Source organism: Littorina saxatilis, linkage group LG12 (assembly GCF_037325665.1).
Source record: "Littorina saxatilis isolate snail1 linkage group LG12, US_GU_Lsax_2.0, whole genome shotgun sequence".
NCBI lineage: Eukaryota > Metazoa > Mollusca > Gastropoda > Littorinimorpha > Littorinidae > Littorina > Littorina saxatilis.
Window position 1 is genome coordinate 70,072,842 of NC_090256.1, and position 23,843 is coordinate 70,096,684.

A 23,843-nucleotide genomic window follows, 5' to 3' on the forward strand; every position below is an offset into this window, starting at 1 on the left:
GTGTCTGTCTGTCTGTGTGTGTGTGTGTGTAGAGCGATTCAGACTAAACTACTGGACCGATCTTTATGAAATTTGACATGAGAGTTCCTGGGTATGAAATCCCCGAACGTTTTTTTCATTTTTTTGATAAATGTCTTTGATGACGTCATATCCGGCTTTTCGTGAAAGTTGAGGCGGCACTGTCACGCCCTCATTTTTCAACCAAATTGGTTGAAATTTTGGTCAAGTAATCTTCGACGAAGCCCGGACTTCGGTATTGCATTTCAGCTTGGTGGCTTAAAAATTAATTAATGACTTTGGTCATTAAAAATCGGAAAATTGTAAAAAAAAATAAAAATTTATAAAACGATCCAAATTTACGTTTATCTTATTCTCCATCATTTGCTGATTCCAAAAACATATAAATATGTTATATTCGGATTAAAAACAAGCTCTGAAAATTAAATATATAAAAATTATTATCAAAATTAAATTGTCGAAATCAATTTAAAAACACTTTCATCTTATTCCTTGTCGGTTCCTGATTCCAAAAACATATAGATATGATATGTTTGGATTAAAAACACGCTCAGAAAGTTAAAACAAAGAGAGGTACAGAAAAGCGTGCTATCCTTCTTAGCGCAACTACTACCCCGCTCTTCTTGTCAATTTCACTGCCTTTGCCATGAGCGGTGGACTGACGATGCTACGAGTATACGGTCTTGCTGAAAAATGGCATTGCGTTCAGTTTCATTCTGTGAGTTCGACAGCTACTTGACTAAATATTGTATTTTCGCCTTACGCGACTTGTTACATTTAGTCAAGTTTTGACTGAATGTTTGAACGTAGAGGGGGAATCGAGACGAGGGTCGTGGTGTGTGTGTGTGTGTGTGTGTGTGTGTGTGTGTGTGTGTGTGTGTGTGTGTGTGTCTGTCTGTCTGTCTGTGCGTGTGTGTGTGTGTGTAGAGCGATTCAGACTACTGGACCGATCTTTATGAAATTGGACATGAGAGTTCCTGGGAATGATATCCCCGGATGTTTTTTTCTTTTTTTCGATAAATACTTTTGATGACGTCATATCCGGCTTTTTGTAAAAGTTGAGGCGGCACTGTCACACCCTAATTTTTCGATTAAATTGATTGAAATTTTGGCAAAGCAATCTTCGACAAAAGCCGGGGTTTGGTATTGCATTTCAGCTTGGTGGCTTAAAAACTAATGAGTGAGTTTGGTCATTAAAAATCGGAAACTTGTAATTAAAATTATTTTTTTATTAAACGATCCAAAAACAATTTCATTGTATTCTTCGTCATTTTCTTATTCCAAAAACATATACATATGTTATATTTGGATTAAAAACAAGCTCTGAAAATTAAAAATATAAAAATTATGATCAAAATTAAATTTCCGAAATCGATTTAAAAACAATTTCATCTTATTCCTTGTCGGTTCCTGATTCCAAAAACATATAGATATGATATGTTTGGATTAAAAACACGCTCAGAAAGTTAAAACGAAGAGAGGCACAGAAAAGCGTGCTATACAGCACAGCGAAACAACTACTGCGCTAAACAGGCTCGTCAGTTTCACTCCGTTTTGCACAAGCGGCGGACTACGGTCATTGTAAAAAAAATGCAGTGCGTTCAGTTTCATTCTGTGAGTTCCACAGCTTGACTAAATGTAGTAATTTCGCCTTACGCGACTTGTTTATTCTTGTAAGGAACCAACTTAATAAATCAATCTGTGCATTAGTTCTCTATTCTTTCTCTGCGAGAATTCTCTGGTTGTGGTAGTCGGTGATATATATATTGCGTATGTGTTCATTGACCCAAATTCAATTTTGTCTCTTAAAATTGTCCGTATCTCTGGAATTGTTGGGAGTTTTTGATCGAATCCTCATGAAATCCCTAAACACCCACTGACCACTTTTCGAAAGATATCTTTGTAAACAAACACATAAACGATGACGTCATTTGAACTGCACAGTCTGGATGACCCATATGGAATCAAAGAAGGAATTGTACGGTGGTTGTGATCCAGTTAAGGCTAAACGACTCAACTTAAGGATTCATGTGATCTACCGAAACGTTCAATTCTTGTGACAGTCTTTAACTAAACAACAACACACACACACAAAGCTGAGGTGAATGTTGTACGTGATATATGGATAGACGGTAATATTGTCCCGTATGAACAGATTTGTACCACTGTTGGTTATAGCGCCACACGGCTTTTTGAGTATAATGCTTTGCACACGGCCCTCCGCGCGCGTGCGCTGCGAGAGGACACAGCCAACGGAAACGCGAGCGACGAATCTGGGCCCTGTCTACAAGACCTGTTAAAAAAACCTTCCCCCAAACAGTTCCGCGCTATTTTAACAAATGCAAAAGCAAGCGTACCCTGCTCTGTAAAATTCTGGTTACATAAATATAATATTTCCATTGACGAGAAATATTGGCTCTTGGCAATTAAATGTACAAGCGAGGAAAGATTAAAGTTGCTTCAATGGAAAATATTACATAATATTTACCCCACAAACATTTTACTCCACAAGATGAAGTTGAAAGAAAATAATTTGTGTAGTCTTTGTAACGAAATAGATTATATTGAGCACTTTTTTTGGAAATGTAGAAAAATGAGGTTATTTTGGGAACATGTTATTAGATGTATTTTTGTTAATACGAAAGAAAATGTTATATTAACAGAACATGATGTATTGTTTGGATATTTACCAGGAATGCATACCCCAACAAACAAAATTATAAATCATGTTTTGTTGATAGCAAAAATGTGTATCAGCAAGTTTAGATATGGTAGGCCTATTGATTTAAATATAATGTTTAATTGCGAATTAGGGTTGAGACGTTTGAGTATTTTGTAAATGAAAATGATTAAGTATATGTGCATATGTGTGGATTCATGATTATGTTGATGTCGCAAATTTTGACACCGCAGACACAACCGCATAGATTAATACATTCTTGTCCATTTATGTATCGTACGAATTCGCGCCAAAAGAAAATGTTAAATGTGCTGTGCCACAGATTAATGTACAGTTAAACATACAGATACCAAGTGTGTTATATAATGTTATTGTTTATCGATTAAAAGGGCACGCTTAAGCGTCTTCCCAAAAGGCAAAAAAAAAAAAAAACCAACAACACACACACACACACACACACACACACACACACACACACACACACACACACACACGCTTGCACACGCACACTCACACACACACACTCACACACGCACACACACACACACACACACACACACACATACACACACACAATATATATATTTTATAATTGTTCTTATTTTCTTTATTATAGATTCCGGGGGACACAGTATGCTATAAGAAAAGAATATTTTCACTCAAACACAAAACAGCGAATGATAGTAAGTCAGAACATGAGCGTTTTGAGTAGGATATCCGGGAATAAAGCATTTCTTTTGTTTTAAACAAGCATCATTTTTATTGTTAACTATTTGTACTGCTTTTTCCAGACAAAGACATGTAGATAGTGAAACGCAATCGGAAGGAAGGCTATGACAGTGTACATTTTATTTTTCATGATTTCCAAAGTGTTTTTGTGACAAAGACGACGTAAGGATAGTATAACGCGGTGAGACGGAGGACTATGACAGGGGGTACTTGCAGACGAAGAATCTCTTCCGACCAGTACAGGTGTAGTCCACCCACTGACCCATGGAGGTCATGATCATGCAGTTCACGTCCGACAGTGTTCCCACCTTCCCGTTGGGTTCTCCTGTAAGCATAGACACACAACACGTCAGTTCAGGTGATATGATTTGATCAGAAGCTAATCGACCCCCCCCCCCCCCCCAAAAAAAAAAAAAAAAAAAAAAAAAAAAAAAAACCAGCCCCCTCCCCCCTGCAATGAGCAGAGGGTGTTTGGATGTAGATTACTTCATTCATTATCATAATTATATTTGTTGAAACCTAAGAACTAACTGTGGGCGGAGCTCGAGGATGTTTGGAAGTACACTATTTCATTCATTATATTCTTTTTTTTACTTTACATAACTGTGGGTAGAGGATGTTTGGATGTACACTTTTTTTTTTATTCAGTTTCTTTTTTTCTTTTTTTTTAACTTTGAATAAAGTGTGGGCAGAGGAGGAAGCTAAGAAGATATAGCAACAGCAGAGCAACGTGAATAACGTGGGGGAGTCAAACTTCTCTACGTACAACGTTCTCTATACGTACAGCGTTCTCGTCGGGTACCAGACCGCCTGTAGGCCAGGAGGAGGCGAGAATAAGGCGGTTAGAGAAGCAAGGAGATGGCAGGAGGAGGGGTAGGTCGAGGAGAATGAAGAGGAAGGGAAAGCGTCGTGTTATAGAGTGTCAAGACCTTTTCTCTATCAAGTCTACCCGTCGTGTTATAGAGTGTCAAGACCTTTTCTCTATCAAGTCTACCCGTCGTGTTATAGAGTGTCAAGACCTTTTCTCTATCAAGTCTACCCGTCGTGTTATAGAGTGTCAAGACCTTTTCTCTATCAAGTCTACCCGTCGTGTTATAGAGTGTCAAGACCTTTTCTCTATCAAGTCTACCCGTCGTGTTATAGAGTGTCAAGACCTTTTCTCTATCAAGTCTACCCGTCGTGTTATAGAGTGTCAAGACCTTTTCTCTATCAAGTCTACCCGTCGTGTTATAGAGTGTCAAGACCTTTTCTCTATCAAGTCTACCCGTCGTGTTATAGAGTGTCAAGACCTTTTCTCTATCAAGTCTACCCGTCGTGTTATAGAGTGTCAAGACCTTTTCTCTATCAAGTCTACCCGTCGTGTTATAGAGTGTCAAGACCTTTTCTCTATCAAGTCTACCCGTCGTGTTATAGAGTGTCAAGACCTTTTCTCTATCAAGTCTACCCGTCGTGTTATAGAGTGTCAAGACCTTTTCTCTATCAAGTCTACCCGTCGTGTTATAGAGTGTCAAGACCTTTTCTCTATCAAGTCTACCCGTCGTGTTATAGAGTGTCAATACCTTTTCTCTATCAAGTCTACCCGTCGTGTTATAGAGTGTCAAGACCTTTTCTCTATCAAGTCTACCCGTCGTGTTATAGAGTGTCAATACCTTTTCTCTATCAAGTCTACCCGTCGTGTTATAGAGTGTCAAGACCTTTTCTCTATCAAGTCTACCCGTCGTGTTATAGAGTGTCAAGACAAAGGTAAGGCACACGACATAAGATCATCTTTTGTCCATATAATTTAAACAATGGATGGAAAAGTGTGGTTCGTCTGCTAAAAAAAACAAAAAACATACGAATTAAAAAAGATTCGAAGTAAAAACATCGTAAGTACTCCAGTCCTCCAGTACTCCAGACTGACACACACTGACGGACCATCTACATGACAGAAGAACATGGTAAGTACTTCAGTACTCCAGACTGACACACACTGACGGACCATCTACATGACAGAAGAACATCGTAAGTACTCCAGTACTCCAGACTGACACACACTGACGGACCATCTACATGACAGAAGAACATGGTAAGTACTCCAGTACTCCAGACTGACACACACTGACGGACCATCTACATGACAGAAGAACTATGCATTAGATTATAAAATTGTATTCTGTGTAGACCCTTCCACCAGCATCTTAGACCACTCTTTGTACTTTTTCTTTTAATAGATGATTGTCATTTGTTTTACCTCATGTCTGCCCTGCGTGTGATGGTGTGATCGTGACTGCTGTAGTGTGGGCGTGTGTGTGTTGGTGTGTATGTCAGTGAATGTGTGGGCGTGTGTGTGTGTGTGTCAGTGTGTGTGTGGGTGTGTGTGTGTGCGTGATTTTACCAACACTACGCTAAATTCCTTGTGCTTAAAATGTTTTTTTAATGTCACTTGGCTCAATAAATACTGTATTCTGTATTCTGTATTCTGAACATGGTAAGTACTCCAGTACTCCAGACTGACACACACTGACACACACTGACGGACCATCTACATGACAGAAGAACATGGTAAGTACTCCAGTACTCCAGACTGACACACACTGACGGACCATCTACATGACAGAAGAACATGGTAAGTACTCCAGTACTCCAGACTGACACACACTGACGGACCATCTATATGACAGAAGAACATCGTAAGTACTCCAGTACTCCAGACTGACACACACTGACGGACCATCTACATGACAGAAGAACATGGTAAGTACTCCAGTACTCCAGACTGACACACACTGACGGACCATCTATATGACAGAAGAACATGGTAAGTACTCCAGTACTCCAGACTGACACACACTGACGGACCATCTACATGACAGAAGAACATGGTAAGTACTCCAGTACTCCAGACTGACACACACTGACGGACCATCTACATGACAGAAGAACATGGTAAGTACTCCAGTACTCCAGACTGACACACACTGACGGACCATCTATATGACAGAAGAACATCGTAAGTACTCCAGTACTCCAGACTGACACACACTGACGGACCATCTACATGACAGAAGAACATGGTAAGTACTCCAGTACTCCAGACTGACACACACTGACGGACCATCTACATGACAGAAGAACATCGTAAGTACTCTAGTACTCCAGACTGACACAGACTGACACACACTGACACACACTGACACACACTGACGGACTATCTACATGACAGAAGAGGAAGGAATGATAACAAGAGAAAAGAGGGTCAGATAACCAAGATGAGGGGGAGGGGGGGGGGAGATAACCAAGATGAGGGGGAGGGGGGGGAGATAACCAAGATGAGGGGGAGGGGGGGGAGATGGAGGAGCCGAAGTGAGTGTTGGAGACCTTTTCTCCATCCACTGTAGTCATCCATCGCCAGAGAGCAACCTTTATGAGAGAAGAGGGAAGAGAGAAACATGAGGATGGGGTGAAGGGAGAGGAGGAGATAGACATGGACATTGCGGACAGACCTTTTCTCCATCCACTGTAGTCATCCATCGCCAGAGAGCAACCTTTATGAGAGAAGAGGGAAGAGAGAAACATTAGGATGGGGTGAAGGGAGAGGAGGAGATAGACATGGACATTGCGGACAGACCTTTTCTCCATCCACTGTAGTCATCAATCGCCAGAGAGCAACCTTTATGAGAGAAGAGGGAAGAGAGAAACATTAGGATGGGGTGAAGGGAGAGGAGGAGATAGACATGGACATTGCGGACAGACCTTTTCTCCATCCACTGTAGTCATCCATCGCCAGAGAGCAACCTTTATGAGAGAAGAGGGAAGAGAGAAACATTAGGATGGGGTGAAGGGAGAGGAGGAGATAGACATGGACATTGCGGACAGACCTTTTCTCCATCCACTGTAGTCATCCATCGCCAGAGAGCAACCTTTATGAGAGAAGAGGGAAGAGAGAAACATTAGGATGGGGTGAAGGGAGAGGAGGAGATAGACATGGACATTGCGGACAGACCTTTTCTCCATCCACTGTAGTCATCCATCGCCAGAGAGCAACCTTTATGAGAGAAGAGGGAAGAGAGAAACATTAGGATGGGGTGAAGGGAGAGGAGGAGATAGACATGGACATTGCGGACAGACCTTTCTCCATCCACTGTAGTCATCAATCGCCAGAGAGCAACCTTTATGAGAGAAGAGGGAAGAGAGAAACATTAGGATGGGGTGAAGGGAGAGGAGGAGATAGACATGGACATTGCGGACAGACCTTTTCTCCATCCACTGTAGTCATCCATCGCCAGAGAGCAACCTTTATGAGAGAAGAGGGAAGAGAGAAACATTAGGATGGGGTGAAGGGAGAGGAGGAGATAGACATGGACATTGCGGACAGACCTTTTCTCCATCCACTGTAGTCATCAATCGCCAGAGAGCAACCTTTATGAGAGAAGAGGGAAGAGAGAAACATTAGGATGGGGTGAAGGGAGAGGAGGAGATAGACATGGACATTGCGGACAGACCTTTTCTCCATCCACTGTAGTCATCAATCGCCAGAGAGCAACCTTTATGAGAGAAGAGGGAAGAGAGAAACATTAGGATGGGGTGAAGGGAGAGGAGGAGATAGACATGGACATTGCGGACAGACCTTTTCTCCATCCACTGTAGTCATCAATCGCCAGAGAGCAACCTTTATGAGAGAAGAGGGAAGAGAGAAACATTAGGATGGGGTGAAGGGAGAGGAGGAGATAGACATGGACATTGCGGACAGACCTTTTCTCCAAGCAGAGTAGCCGTCCTTGACCAGCGTTCCGTCAGACCACGTGAAGTTCGCTTTGTCTCGCTTGTCGCCGCCCAGCCAGACGATTGTGCCCCTGCATTGGACAGGTCAACTCTTTTACTCCATGCACTCGTCAAGAGTTGTGTCTGGTTACCGTTCTTGTCTTTGTTTGTAGTTGATGTCATTTATCTACTTCATGTAACCCAAGGTTTTTTTGAATATACAGTTTTCGTTGCCATGCCATGCGGTTTTATGTTGTGCTTTATCGTCCCAATACCGCGACACACTAGAAGCAACAAGAGTCGCGCCACGATACTCAAAAAGTGAAAAAGCCTAACGTTGTGTGTGTTTGTTTGTTTGTTTGTTTGTTTGTTTGTGTTGTTGTTTGTGTGGGTTTTTTTTTTTTTTTTTTTTTTTTGGGGGGGGGGGGGGGGGGTAAGGGTCCGGAACTGTTTTGACATTTGCACATTATCCAGAGAGGGTACATTTGGCGCATCAATTGTTTTCAATTGCTCTTGTGTCTATATTTTGTCAGAACAGAAGGTGTTCCATGTTAGGAGCCGTTCCATACTAGGGGCCCTACCCCTACTACAGCGATATTGTCTCCAAAGCTTTCACAGTACTGTACTAAAGATACTTAAGAATGCGCAATTTTTTACACACACACGCATGCACACACACACGCACGCACGCACACGCACACACACACACACACACACACACACACACACACACACACACACACACACAACAACAGCAACACCAACAACTCATCAGTCCTAAATGAAAACACTTACGCAAGATTGTTTACGAAGTTTTTCTCCTCCTCAGACTTGATGGTGGCCACGCTGGACGCCATGCCTGTCGCGCATTCTGCCTGTGCCTGGTCGTATTTCTGTCTGCCGGTGGACCGTTTGTAACACGCGCCCTGACTTTGGCTCCACCCCGCCGCGCACGTTGCTACTGGGTCGGGTTCTGTGGAAATCACATCATTATTTAAATTATGTTACAGTAAATTCTCAAAAGAAGAAAATCCCTGAAAATGTTGGTAAATTTGTACATTTCCTGTATAGCTTACCTTACCAAGCTATTTTTCCCTTTTGGTAAATTCATCAAAAATCATCATCCAAAATTCAGGTAATTTCATATTTCCGATCAATCTAGAGAATTTGACAAATATACTGAAATTGTTTTACCTGTTTAGTAAATTCTTTAAAAAAAAAAAAAAGGCATGCACAATCTGAACATTTTAGGAAATTTTCCCTTAGTGAAACAGAACATTTCCGAAATGTTAAGGGATTTTGATAATTTCCTGTTTTTGAGAATTTACTGTAACATATACACCGTTGTGCAGGTAAAATCAGTACATCCCTGTTGTCGTCACACATCAACAGTACCACTAATACCCACCAACCATGACTGAAGCTTACCTTTACTTGCGCATGTATCTCCCAGGTAGCCCTCAGCACAGGTACAGGTGAAGCCGTTCGTGTTGGTCGTGTCCACCGTGCAGGTACCTCCGTGTTGACAGGGCGCCCCGTAGCAAGGGTTGGACATGTACTCTGCAACAATGATGTACACACAGGTATAGGTAGGTCAAGTGCACACCAACAATGATGTACACACAGGTATAGGTAGGTCAAGTGCACACCAACAATGATGTACACACAGGTATAGATAGGTCAAGTGCACACCAACAATGATGTACACACAGGTATAGGTAGGTCAAGTGCACACCAACAATGATGTCCACACAGGTATAGATAGGTCAAGTGCACACCAACAATGATGTACACACAGGTATAGGTAGGTCAAGTGCACACCAACAATGATGTACACACAGGTATAGATAGGTCAAGTGCACACCAACAATGATGTCCACACAGGTATAGATAGGTCAAGTGCACACCAACAATGATGTACACACAGGTATAGATAGGTCAAGTGCACACCAACAATGATGTACACACAGGTATAGGTAGGTCAAGTGCACACCAACAATGATGTCCACACAGGTATAGATAGGTCAAGTGCACACCAACAATGATGTCCACACAGGTATAGGTAGGTCAGGTGCACACCAACAATGATGTCCACACAGGTATAGGTAGGTCAAGTGCACACCAACAATGATGTACACACAGGTATAGGTAGGTCAAGTGCACACCAACAAAGGATGTACACACAGGTATAGGTAGGTCAAGTGCACACCAACAATGATGTCCACACAGGTATAGGTAGGTCAAGTGCACACCAACAATGATGTACACACAGGTATAGATAGGTCAAGTGCACACCAACAATGATGTACACACAGGTATAGGTAGGTCAAGTGCACACCAACAATGATGTCCACACAGGTATAGATAGGTCAAGTGCACACCAACAATGATGTACACACAGGTATAGATAGGTCAAGTACACACCAACAATGATGTCCACACAGGTATAGGTAGGTCAAGTGCACACCAACAATGATGTCCACACAGGTATAGGTAGGTCAAGTGCACACCAACAATGATGTCCACACAGGTATAGGTAGGTCAAGTGCACACCAACAATGATGTCCACACAGGTATAGGTAGGTCAAGTGCACACCAACAATGATGTCCACACAGGTATAGGTAGGTCAAGTGCACACCAACAAAGGATGTACACACAGGTATAGGTAGGTCAAGTGCACACCAACAATGATGTACACACAGGTATAGATAGGTCAAGTGCACACCAACTATGATGTACACACAGGTATAGGTAGGTCAAGTGCACACCAACAATGATGTACACACAGGTATATATAGGTCAAGTGCACACCAACAATGATGTACACACAGGTATAGGTAGGTCAAGTGCACACGAACAATGATGTCCACACAGGTATAGATAGGTCAAGTGCACACCAACAATGATGTACACACAGGTATAGGTAGGTCAAGTGCACACCAACAATGATGTACACACAGGTATAGGTAGGTCAAGTGCACACCAACAATGATGTACACACAGGTATAGATAGGTCAAGTGCACACCAACAATGATGTACACACAGGTATAGGTAGGTCAAGTGCACACCAACAATGATGTACACACAGGTATAGGTAGGTCAAGTGCACACCAACAATGATGTACACACAGGTATAGATAGGTCAAGTGCACACCAACAATGATGTACACACAGGTATAGGTAGGTCAAGTGCACACCAACAATGATGTACACACAGGTATAGATAGGTCAAGTGCACACCAACAATGATGTACACACAGGTATAGGTAGGTCAAGTGCACACCAACAATGATGTCCACACAGGTATAGATAGGTCAAGTGCACACCAACAATGATGTACACACAGGTATAGGTAGGTCAAGTGCACACCAACAATGATGTCCACACAGGTATAGATAGGTCAAGTGCACACCAACAATGATGTACACACAGGTATAGGTAGGTCAAGTGCACACCAACAAAGGATGTACACACAGGTATAGGTAGGTCAAGTGCACACCAACAAAGGATGTACACACAGGTATAGGTAGGTCAAGTGCACACCAACAATGATGTACACACAGGTATAGGTAGGTCAGGTGCACACCAACAATGATGTACACACAGGTATAGGTAGGTCAAGGGCACACCAACAATGATGTACACACAGGTATAGGTAGGTCAAGTGCACACCAACAATGATGTACACACAGGTATAGGTAGGTCAGGTGCACACCAACAATGATGTACACACAGGTATAGGTAGGTCAAGGGCACACCAACAATGATGTACACACAGGTATAGGTAGGTCAAGTGCACACCAACAAAGGATGTACACACAGGTATAGGTAGGTCAAGTGCACACCAACAAAGGATGTACACACAGGTATAGGTAGGTCAGGTGCACACCAACAATGATGTACACACAGGTATAGGTAGGTCAAGTGCACACCAACAAAGGATGTACACACAGGTATAGATAGGTAAAGTGCACACCAACAAAGGATGTACACACAGGTATAGGTAGGTCAAGTGCACACCAACAAAGGATGTACACACAGGTATAGATAGGTCAAGTGCACACCAACAATGATGTACACACAGGTATAGGTAGGTCAAGTGCACACCAACAATGATGTACACACAGGTATAGATAGGTCAAGTGCACACCAACAATGATGTACACACAGGTATAGGTAGGTCAAGTGCACACCAACAATGATGTACACACAGGTATAGGTAGGTCAGGTGCACACCAACAATGATGTCCACACAGGTATAGATAGGTCAAGTGCACACCAACAATGATGTACACACAGGTATAGATAGGTCAAGTACACACCAACAATGATGTCCACACAGGTATAGGTAGGTCAAGTGCACACCAACAATGATGTACACACAGGTATAGATAGGTCAAGTACACACCAACAATGATGTCCACACAGGTATAGGTAGGTCAAGTGCACACCAACAATGATGTCCACACAAGTATAGGTAGGTCAAGTGCACACCAACAATGATGTACACACAGGTATAGGTAGGTCAAGTGCACACCAACAATGATGTCCACACAGGTATAGATAGGTCAAGTGCACACCAACAATGATGTACACACAGGTATAGATAGGTCAGGTGCACACCAACAATGATGTCCACACAGGTATAGATAGGTCAAGTGCACACCAACAATGATGTGCACACAGGTATAGATAGGTCAAGTGCACACCAACAATGATGTCCACACAGGTATAGATAGGTCAAGTGCACACCAACAATGATGTCCACACAGGTATAGGTAGGTCAAGTGCACACCAACAATGATGTACACACAGGTATAGGTAGGTCAAGGGCACACCAACAATGATGTCCACACAGGTATAGATAGGTCAAGTACACACCAACAATGATGTCCACACAGGTATAGGTAGGTCAAGTGCACACCAACAATGATGTCCACACAGGTATAGATAGGTCAAGTGCACACCAACAATGATGTACACACAGGTATAGGTAGGTCAAGTGCACACCAACAATGATGTCCACACAGGTATAGGTAGGTCAAGTGCACACCAACAATGATGTCCACACAGGTATAGATAGGTCAAGTGCACACCAACAATGATGTACACACAGGTATAGGTAGGTCAGGTGCACACCAACAATGATGTACACACAGGTATAGGTAGGTCAAGTGCACACCAACAATGATGTCCACACAGGTATAGGTAGGTCAAGTGCACACCAACAAAGGATGTACACACAGGTATAGGTAGGTCAGGTGCACACCAACAATGATGTACACACAGGTATAGGTAGGTCAAGTGCACACCAACAAAGGATGTACACACAGGTATAGGTAGGTCAAGTGCACACCAACAAAGGATGTACACACAGGTATAGGTAGGTCAGTTGCACACCAACAATGATGTACACACAGGTATAGGTAGGTCAAGTGCACACCAACAATGATGTACACACAGGTATAGGTAGGTCAAGTGCACACCAACAATGATGTACACACAGGTATAGGTAGGTCAAGTGCACACCAACAATGATGTACACACAGGTATAGGTAGGTCAAGTGCACACCAACAATGATGTACACACAGGTATAGGTAGGTCAAGTGCACACCAACAATGATGTCCACACAGGTATATGTAGGTCAAGTGCACACCAACAATGATGTCCACACAGGTATAGGTAGGTCAAGTGCACACCAACAATGATGTACACACAGGTATAGGTAGGTCAAGTGTACACCAACAATGATGTACACACAGGTATAGGTAGGTCAAGTGCACACCAACAATGATGTACACACAGGTATAGATAGGTCAAGTGCACACCAACAATGATGTACACACAGGTATAGGTAGGTCAGGTGCACACCAACAATGATGTCCACACAGGTATAGGTAGGTCAAGGGCACACCAACAATGATGTCCACACAGGTATAGATAGGTCAAGTGCACACCAACAATGATGTACACACAGGTATAGGTAGGTCAAGTGCACACCAACAATGATGTCCACACAGGTATAGGTAGGTCAAGTGCACACCAACAATGATGTACACACAGGTATAGGTAGGTCAAGTGCACACCAACAAGGATGTACACACAGGTATAGGTAGGTCAAGTGCACACCAACAATGATGTACACACAGGTATAGATAGGTCAAGTGCACACCAACAATGATGTACACACAGGTATAGGTAGGTCAAGTGCACACCAACAATGATGTACACACAGGTATAGATAGGTCAAGTGCACACCAACAATGATGTACACACAGGTATAGGTAGGTCAAGTGCACACCAACAATGATGTACACACAGGTATAGATAGGTCAAGTACACACCAACAATGATGTCCACACAGGTATAGGTAGGTCAAGTGTACACCAACAATGATGTACACACATGTATAGATAGGTCAAGTACACACCAACAATGATGTCCACACAGGTATAGATAGGTCAAGTACACACCAACAATGATGTACACACAGGTATAGATAGGTCAAGTGCACACCAACAATGATGTCCACACAGGTATAGATAGGTCAAGTGCACACCAACAATGATGTACACACAGGTATAGGTAGGTCAGGTGCACACCAATAATGATGTCCACACAGGTATAGATAGGTCAAGGGCACACCAACAATGATGTCCACACAGGTATAGATAGGTCAAGTACACACCAACAATGATGTCCACACAGGTATAGGTAGGTCAAGTACACACCAACAATGATGTCCACACAGGTATAGGTAGGTCAAGTGCACACCAACAATGATGTACACACAGGTATAGGTAGGTCAAGTACACACCAACAATGATGTCCACACAGGTATAGGTAGGTCAAGTGTACACCAACAATGATGTACACACAGGTATAGGTAGGTCAAGTGCACACCAACAATGGTGTACCTGACCAGAACAAGAAGCGCCACGTGCACATTCGTATGGTAAACCATTGTATGTTGTAACACGTCACACTTTTTTGAGTAGCCTGCACGTGACTTCCGATCTCTATGAACCGAAATGAATATGTTCGCCGAGAGAAACAACATTCTCTCTTCCCTGAGACTTTGTTTGCGGTTTGAGACAAGAGTTGCGGTTTGAGACAAGAGTTGCGGTTTGAGACAAGAGTTGCGGTTTGAGACAAGAGTTGCGGGCCTCAACACTGTGCAAAACATCCTCAAAGAACAACAAAAACATTACACTGTGTACGCATGCACACACACTTTACATGTAGATTCTTCTAGATAAAATCTACAGCAGGTTTTTTAACTTTCTCGATAAATGACTTTGATCACGTCATATCCGGTTTTCTGGAGGTCCAGTATGCAGTGTGATTCAAAGCTTACCTCGACACTTGCCGCAGCTGTAGGGGCAGTTAGATTCCATGTCCTCCGTGTACAGAGAACAGTCGCCCTGCGCGGCCCTGACACTGCAGTCTTCTGCTAGGTCCGGGCACAGGGGGTCTGTCAATCACGTCAATCACGTCAATCACGTCAATCATTTTCATTTCATTTTCATTTCATTACTTTATTGTCCCATCGCTGGGAAATTCGGGTCGCTTCCTCCCAGTGGAAAGCTAGCAGCAACGGAGTCGCGCTACCCAGGTGTCTGCGTGTTTAGGTGTATTCAGCCACCTGCACTTATGGCAGAATGACCAAGGTCTTTTACGTGCCATTGTGATGACACGGGGGTGGGACATGGCTTCCGTTTCTGGGTCTGCACATAAAATTGACCCGTGTCCGTCCCGGCCCGAATTCGAACCTGCGACCTTTCGATCACAAGTCCAGTGCTCTACCAACTGAGCTACCGGACGTCAATCACGTCAATCACGTCAATCATCGTCATCATCTCTCAGCTTAAGCTAAGGTCCTACTATCACCAATATTTTGGCGAACCACAACGAGTTACTACGATTTTGCCACAACGATGTTTGCCACAAATGATTGCGAAAAAGCGGCCGAACAAGAACGAAGTAATACGAACCACAATGACCTCGGGGATTTTCTCCACGAATCCCAAATCGTTGTAGTTGGCCATCAAAATTCGTCACAGTTGGACCTGGGCTTTAATAATGATAATAATTATGGGAGATTTATAGAGCGCTTGACGTTCTCTAAGCGCTTTACAATGAATTGGTGAGAGGTCAAGGCAGGTGAGGTAGCCCGCACGTTGAACATCTCTCATGCTGGGTATTTTTCGTGTTTCTATAACCCACCAAACTCTGACATGTATTACAGGATCTGTTCCGTGCGCACTTGGTCTTGTGCTTGCATGTACACACGAAGGGGGTTAAGTCACTAGCAGGTCTGCACATAAGTTGACCTGGGAGATCGGAAAAATCTCCACTTTTAACCCACCAGGCGGCAGCGACCGGGATTCGAACACACGACCTCCCGATTAGGAGGTCGACGTCTTACCACCACGCCACTGCGCCCGCTTTAGTGACCAGAAACTCCAATCTCCAAAAGTGTTAATTTCCTTTTTATCGTGTTCAAAGTATCTTTTATGACATCTGGACACTTTTATTTTAGACTCATTTCTTTACAGACTCCATGACGTCAAAGCGAAAGAGAGTGCAACAAGACGCCACAATTAGAATGTTAGCACGTGCATACAGGAAAAACACCTACAGGAACTGCACCAAAAAATCAATCTGCAAAAATGATAATTTACTTTCCATCGTGGTAAAAATGGTTAAATAACCTTTGGAAACTCGCTTTCATTTTAGACTCCCACCTTCCTGAGGCTTTGTGTCTCGTTTTTCTGGCACACTGAAAAGATGGGGACCACTCACTATTTTGAGAATGTGTGAAATTAGCTGACAGACGCTTGTCTTTTTCCATACACAAAATAGAGACAAGCCGACGTGAGAAACTATACTCACTCACACAGACACTGACGTCAACGGGAAAAAGAGTGCAAAAATACGCCACAATGGGAAGTCAATGATAGTGGCACTTCTCTATCCTTAGCGGATTATGACTTTATTCAGTTATTCTGCAGAAAAGACAAATGTTGGAGAAAAACCGTTCTTTTCTGCAGCATTTCTGCATAATGTCATATTTCGCCGAAGCAGCGTTTTTATATTTAGTCAAGTTTTGACTAAATATTTTAACATCGAGGGGGAATCGAAACGAGGGTCGTGGTGTATGTGCGTGTGTGCGTGTGTGCGTGTGTGTGTGTGTGTGTGTGTAGAGCGATTCAGACAAAACTACTGGACCGATCTTTATGAAATTTGACATGAGAGTTCCTGGGTATGAAATCCCCGAACATATTTTTCATTTTTTTGATAAATGTCTTTGATGACGTCATATCCGGCTTTTCGTGAAAGTTGAGGCGGCACTGTCACGCCCTCATTTTTCAACCAAATTGGTTGAAATTTTGGTCAAGTACTCTTCGACGAAGCCCGGACTTCGGTATTGCATTTCAGCTTGGTGGCTTAAAAATTAATTGATGACTTTGGTCATTAAAAATCTGAAAATTGTAAAAAAAATTACAAATTTATAAAACGATCCAAATTTACGTTTATCTTATTTTCCATCATTTGCTGATTCCCAAAACATATAAATATGTTATATTCGGATTAAAAACAAGCTCTGAAAATTAAATATATAAAAATTATTATCAAAATTAAATTGTCCAAATCAATTTAAAAACACCTTCATCTTATTCCTTGTCGGTTCCTGATTCCAAAAACATATAGATATGATATGTTTGGATTAAAAACACGCTCAGAAAGTTAAAACAAAGAGAGGTACAGAAAAGCGTGCTATCCTTCTTAGCGCAACTACTACCCCGCTCTTCTTGTCAATTTCACTGCCTTTGCCATGGGCGGTGGACTGACGATGCTACGAGTATACGGTCTTGCTGAAAAATGGCATTGCGTTCAGTTTCATTCTGTGAGTTCGACAGCTACTTGACTAAATATTGTATTTTCGCCTTACGCGACTTGTTTTTTCTGCAGCAAAACATTTTACTGCAGTAAAATTGAAGTCAAGAATGCTGCAGTAAAACGGTGCTGTTGTTTTACTGCAAAAAACCTGTTTACATTTTTTCTGCAGCATTTTGTACTGGCTCTTGGCGGATTATGACATTATTTAGTTATTCTGGAGAAAAACCGAAATGCTGGAGAAAAACTGTCTTTTCTGCAGCATTTCTGCATAATGTCATCTTTCGCCGAAGCAACGTTTGTTACTGCAGTAAAACAGTTTTTTTCTGAAGCATAATGTTTACTTGGTTTTCTGCAGCATTATTGCGATTAACTTTTTCTTCAGAATAGTCTGTGACAGTTTTTCTGGAGAAAAACGAACGACCTTTAAAAGTAGCGTTTGTATTTATCGCCCCCTGGGATAGTATAATACATTCGTGTCACGCACAACTATTGGTAATTCTGGATGAGTCCATCTCTCGACAGAGGGGGGCTCGCGTGCTCCAACATTATAATGAGCCAGTACAAAATGCTGCAGAAAAAGTGTAAACAGGTTTTCTGCAGTAAAACAACAGCACCGTTTTACTGCAGCATTATTGATTTCAATTTTACTGCAGTAAAATGTTTTGCTCCAGAAAAACCCGTTGCTTCGGCGAAAGATGACATTATGCAGAAATGCTGCAGAAAAGACAGTTTTTCTCCAGCATTTCTGTTTTTCTGCAGAATAATGCCAAAATGCCGAAGAAAAAGTGTAAACAGTTTTTCTCCAGTAAAACAACATCACCGTTTTACTGCAGCATTCTTAATTTCAATTTTACTGCAGTAAAACTGTTTTACTGCAGAAAAAAACGTTGCTCTCGCGAAAGATGTCATTATGCAGAAATGCTGCAGAAACAAACAGTTTTTCTCCAGCATTTCTGTTTTTCTGCAGAATAACTGAATAAAGTCATAATCCGCTAAGGATACTTCTCACTTCTCAAAGTTCTTACAGAGGAAACAAGAAGACATTTGGAGAATGAAGATTGTTTCAGCGACCTTGTCATCACGAGCAGTGCACAGTTACTTGTAAGGTCCTTGTCAGGCTGCATTTTCAATCGACCTCATCCACATTGCATACACACGTGTGAATATATGTTTTAGAAATGACATGGGTGGTCTCTCTTATGTAGGAAAAACACACTGTCACTGATGTCAAAATACTGTATAGCGCGTCCTTTCTTATTGGCTATCACAACGTTGACTCTACCGGATGTTACCTATCCGCCATCTTACCACTCCCTTCCATACCGCGACACTAGGTCGACAGCGTAAAATCGCACGTATTAAAAAAACAAATTGCTTCAATTTTCAATGATGTAAATTAATCACAAACTGCGAAAAACATAAGAGTGATCGCATCCATGAACCTGTTTAGATCAGTGTTGCCATTCGTAGTCAAGGGAGAGAAGACTGATTGCTGTCAACTTTTCAAACTACGACTATTTCCCTTTGACCATGTTTGTCAGTGTGGTGGGGTGTGATAAGATGGTGGCACTATTGTTACGTTGCTTCATTGGCTGTGCACTATCCACTATTTTTAGATCAGTCGAAAAACATGACCCTCGTTGTCACGAAATGTTCATCCCACAAGAACGATTAGCAAGGTTGAGAGAAGGGAGAGCACTCACTGAAGCACAGGCCACAGGCATGGGGACACACCGCCTTGACAGAATCGTTGGACTCGCACTCTCCCCGCTGGGCCAGCTGGTAGCAGTTGCTCTGCTGGTCAACACAACCTTCGCCTGAAAAAAACACCCCCAGAAGTGCATTACACTAGAAGTAGCTAACCACCTCTACATCCAGTCGACGCGCGGTGATTCATTGTATAATTAAAGTACACATTTAGACTGAAACTTTTGAAAATGAAAAGGCGAATAAAGAAAAATGCTAAAGAAAATCACAAAGGCAAAATCGACAGGGTTGAAGCAGCCTGCATGCAACTGAGGTAGGGGAAGGGCTCCTGATTTGGACCGGCTCCTAATATGGACCACCTCCTGTTCTGACAAACTAACGGCGCTAGAGCGCTCAAATTTTTTTTATTGGCTGTATTCACCCTCTCTGGACAACTTGCACATGTCAAAAGGGTTGCAAAAACACAAACCTCAAAACCGTTAGGCTTGTTCTCTTTTTTTCACTTTTGGCAGCGTTCACTTTAAATTTGCCGCCTAAAACGGACTCGTTTCTGTCCACAGCCAAAGCTTTCATAACACAAAAATTGCTTTATATGACAGCTAAGACCGTATTTGTTACAATTTAGCAGTGTTGACCCCGAGTTTCTCCTGCAAACAAAAAATAATAGCAAAATCTCAAAGTATGTTAGAGTCCCCTAATATGGACCACCTACAACAAATCGAAGAAAATAAAAGCTAAAGCCTATTTTCATTAATTCATTGAGAAGCTTGCTGGAAATAACCCATAACTCGCCCTCGAGATTTAAAAAAAATATCACAAATAGTCTTCTTTTCGTGGAAGTTGATAATTTCACTTATTTTCACTCTGTTTTTGATAAGCTTCTTTAGTTTCCTGGTGTGCTTCAAATAATGCTCTCATCAACCCGAAACAGCTAAATCTAAAGCATATTTGAATTAGTCTGACTTGCACACTAAGTTGTATCATGTTATTTTGAAGTACAGGGGACTTTTTACAGTGGTTCGTGAAGGCCCGCTTCACTGGTCCATATTAGGCGCCCAGGCTCCTAATACGGACCCTTTGTGATTTTTTTCTGTATTTAATTTTTGCTGAATATCTATCAAAGATATTTTACTCTAATTAGGCCTAACGGTTAACCTAAGAGAGAAGGACTACCAAACACAAAATGAAACTTCTTCGCAAGAAAACAAGCAAGTTATCAGCATGAAACAAAAAGTGGTCCATATTAGGAGCCCTTCCCCTAATGAAGCAACCAAGCAAACAAACAAACAAACAAGCAAACAAACAAGAAACAACAAAACACAGACAGATGCAGCCAGAAAAACACATTACTTCCAATTCACCCAACCAAGCAGCCAATCAACCAACCCCCAAAACAATGGTAAAGACAAACCAGCTTACCGTCGCAAAGACCACATGACTTTTGACAGTTGGGCAGCATGTAGCCCGGATTGACGGGGCACTGCGGAGGGTCATACTCATCGGCCCAGTACGCACAGTACGTGTTCTTGTCCACACACGCTGCCGCATTATCTGCAGCACGCATCATCATAAGACATCAATAGCAACACACAGGGGTCCTGATTTGGCCTATATAGTCCGCTGGACCCAAAAACCAACAACAACAAAAGCACAACACACAGGTAACGTCATAGACGTCGGCCCAAACGCACACACATTGATGTTCATACACATACTGTGTATGTGTGTGTGTGTGTGTGTGTGTGGCAGTGTGTGTGTGTGTGTGTGTGTGTGTGTGTGTGTGTGTGTGTGTGTGTGTGTGTGTGTGTGTGTGATGGGTTACTTTGTGTTTTTGCGCGTGCGTGCGTAGCGTAGCATGTTATCCACACCAGAAAAAGTACCCAAGGTTGTAATGCTATATGGTGGTATACATTCGTGTTCTTCTTCTTGTTGTTATGTGTGTGTACTTGGTGCAGTTCTTGTTTGTGTATGTGTCCGATCGCATGCGTACATATGTGTGTTAACTTGACTTCGAATCGTGCGTTTGTACATGCGCGCATATTAGTTCAAATAATCGTTGCCAGTGTCTGCATGTTCACACGCGTGCATCTGTGTACGTGTACAACGCGAGCTTGTGCTCACGTGTGAAGAAAACACTGACCGTCACAGAAGCTACAGCTGTCCCTGCACGCGTGAAGGACGTAGTGTTTTCTGGGGCCCGTGCAGCCACCTTGGGTCACCCACGTGCTGCACGAGCCATCCGTGTCCACGCATCCTCCGACAGCCTGCACCGCTGAAATGAGTGGCAGGGGAAACGGTCATTTGGTCAAAACAGCTGTCAGCGTGTTCGGTCATTGAGTCAAGTTATTCTAGACAGGTGATCCATCATGTGCGTGTGAGACTATGAAGAATTTGATTGATCGTTAATTTTCAGAGTTCTCTCTTTCTTTATTCTGTATACGTGAGAGAGACACCCGTGAGATAGGGGAAAGGCTCCTAATATGGACCGGCTCCTAATATGGACCACCTCCTGTTCTGACAAACTAACGGCGCTAGAGCGCTCAAAACAATTTCATTCGCTGTATTCACCCTCTCTGGATAACTTGCACATGTCAAAACAGTTGCAGAAACACAAACCTCAAAACCGTTAGGTTGTTTTCTCTTTTTTCACTTTTGGCAGCGTTCACTCTAAATGTGCCGCCTAAAAGGGACTCGTTTCTGTCCACAGCCAAAGCTTTTATCACACAAAAATTTCAAACAGAATGAGGCAGAGCGATGTTAAGATATCAAATAACCAAAGGGAAGTAATCGCTCTTAATGCATACGACATGTGTAATAGAGTAAGCGAGAGTTGTACGGAACCTTTTCTCCTGGCACCTGAGAGAATAACAAGCATTGAAATGAACAAGCGACTTTCATCCTCAAAAAAGAAATGATTACCGCAAGCTCATATGCTCATCATTCTCCAAGGCACTCCAACTAACACCTACGTACACAGTCATATACAAGAACCAGCTTTTATTCTCGACCGGACTTAGTCCTTAGATCAAGACTGGTTTTAAACAGAACAAACACACAAACACACACATTGTTACAGGGTCGCCTCGAAAGTATCAGTTAGAATTTCAAACAGAATGAGGCAGAGCGATGTTAAGATATCAAATAACCAAAGGGAAGTAATCGCTCTTAATGCATACGACATGTGTAATAGAGTAAGCGAGAGTTGTACGGAACCTTTTGCTATATATGACAGCTAAGACGGTATTTGTTACATTTTAGCAGTGTTGACCCCGAGTTTCTCCTGCAAATAAAAAATAATGAGAGCATTATTTGAAGCACACCAGGAAACTAAAGAAGCTCATCAAAAACAGAGTGAAAATAAGTGAAATTATCAACTTCCACGAAAAGAAGACTTTTTGTTATATTTCTTTTAAATATCGAGGGCTAGTTATAGGTTATTTCCAGCAAGCTTCTTAATGAATTAATGAAAATAGCCTTTAGCTTTTATTTTCTTCGATTTGTTGAAGGTGGTCCATATTAGGGGACTCGCAAATACTTTGAGATTTTGCTATTATTTTTTGTTTGCAGTGGAAACTCGGGGTCAACACTGCTAAAATGTAACAAATACGGTTTTAGCTGTCATCATTATATAGCAATTTGTGTGTGATAAAAGCTTTGGCTGTGGACAGAAACGAGTCCGTTTTATGCGGCAAATTTAGGGTGAACGCTGCCAAAAGTGAAAAAAAGTGAGATTTCTGTTTCTGCAACTGTTTTGACATGTGCAAGTTATCCAGAGAGGGTGAATACAGCGAATAAAACTTTTTTGACCGCTCTAGCGCCGTTAGTTTGTCAGAACAAAAGGTGGTCCATTTTAGGAGCCGGTCCATATTAGGAGCCCTTCCCCTAGTATTCTCTATTTATTCCACCTCTGCTCCCTTTGTCCCCCACAAATTCACTCTACCTCTGTCTTTCTTACTTCATCTCTCCCTCTCTCTCTCTCTCTCTCCCTCTCTCTCTCCCTCTCTCTCTCTCTCTCCCTCTCTGGATGCCACATCATCGCCTTCCGAGCAAGGCGTATAA

General features: G+C 42.3%; 1 protein-coding gene across 1 annotated transcript in view; it reads right to left on the reverse strand.

Moving 5' to 3' along the window:
• Positions 1–3,301: 3,301 nt before the first annotated feature.
• Positions 3,302–23,843, reverse strand: part of LOC138982673 (uncharacterized) — a 64,557-nt gene continuing 44,015 nt past the window's right edge. The window contains exons 30-37 of the mRNA XM_070355996.1: positions 21,925–22,056; positions 21,204–21,335; positions 19,781–19,894; positions 15,532–15,648; positions 9,599–9,730; positions 8,966–9,143; positions 8,162–8,262; positions 3,302–3,752 (exon numbers count right to left, since the gene is read on the reverse strand). Coding sequence (XP_070212097.1) covers positions 3,622–3,752; positions 8,162–8,262; positions 8,966–9,143; positions 9,599–9,730; positions 15,532–15,648; positions 19,781–19,894; positions 21,204–21,335; positions 21,925–22,056 — 1,037 coding nt within the window. The 3' untranslated portion in view covers positions 3,302–3,621. The remainder of the gene's footprint in view (positions 3,753–8,161; positions 8,263–8,965; positions 9,144–9,598; positions 9,731–15,531; positions 15,649–19,780; positions 19,895–21,203; positions 21,336–21,924; positions 22,057–23,843) is intronic.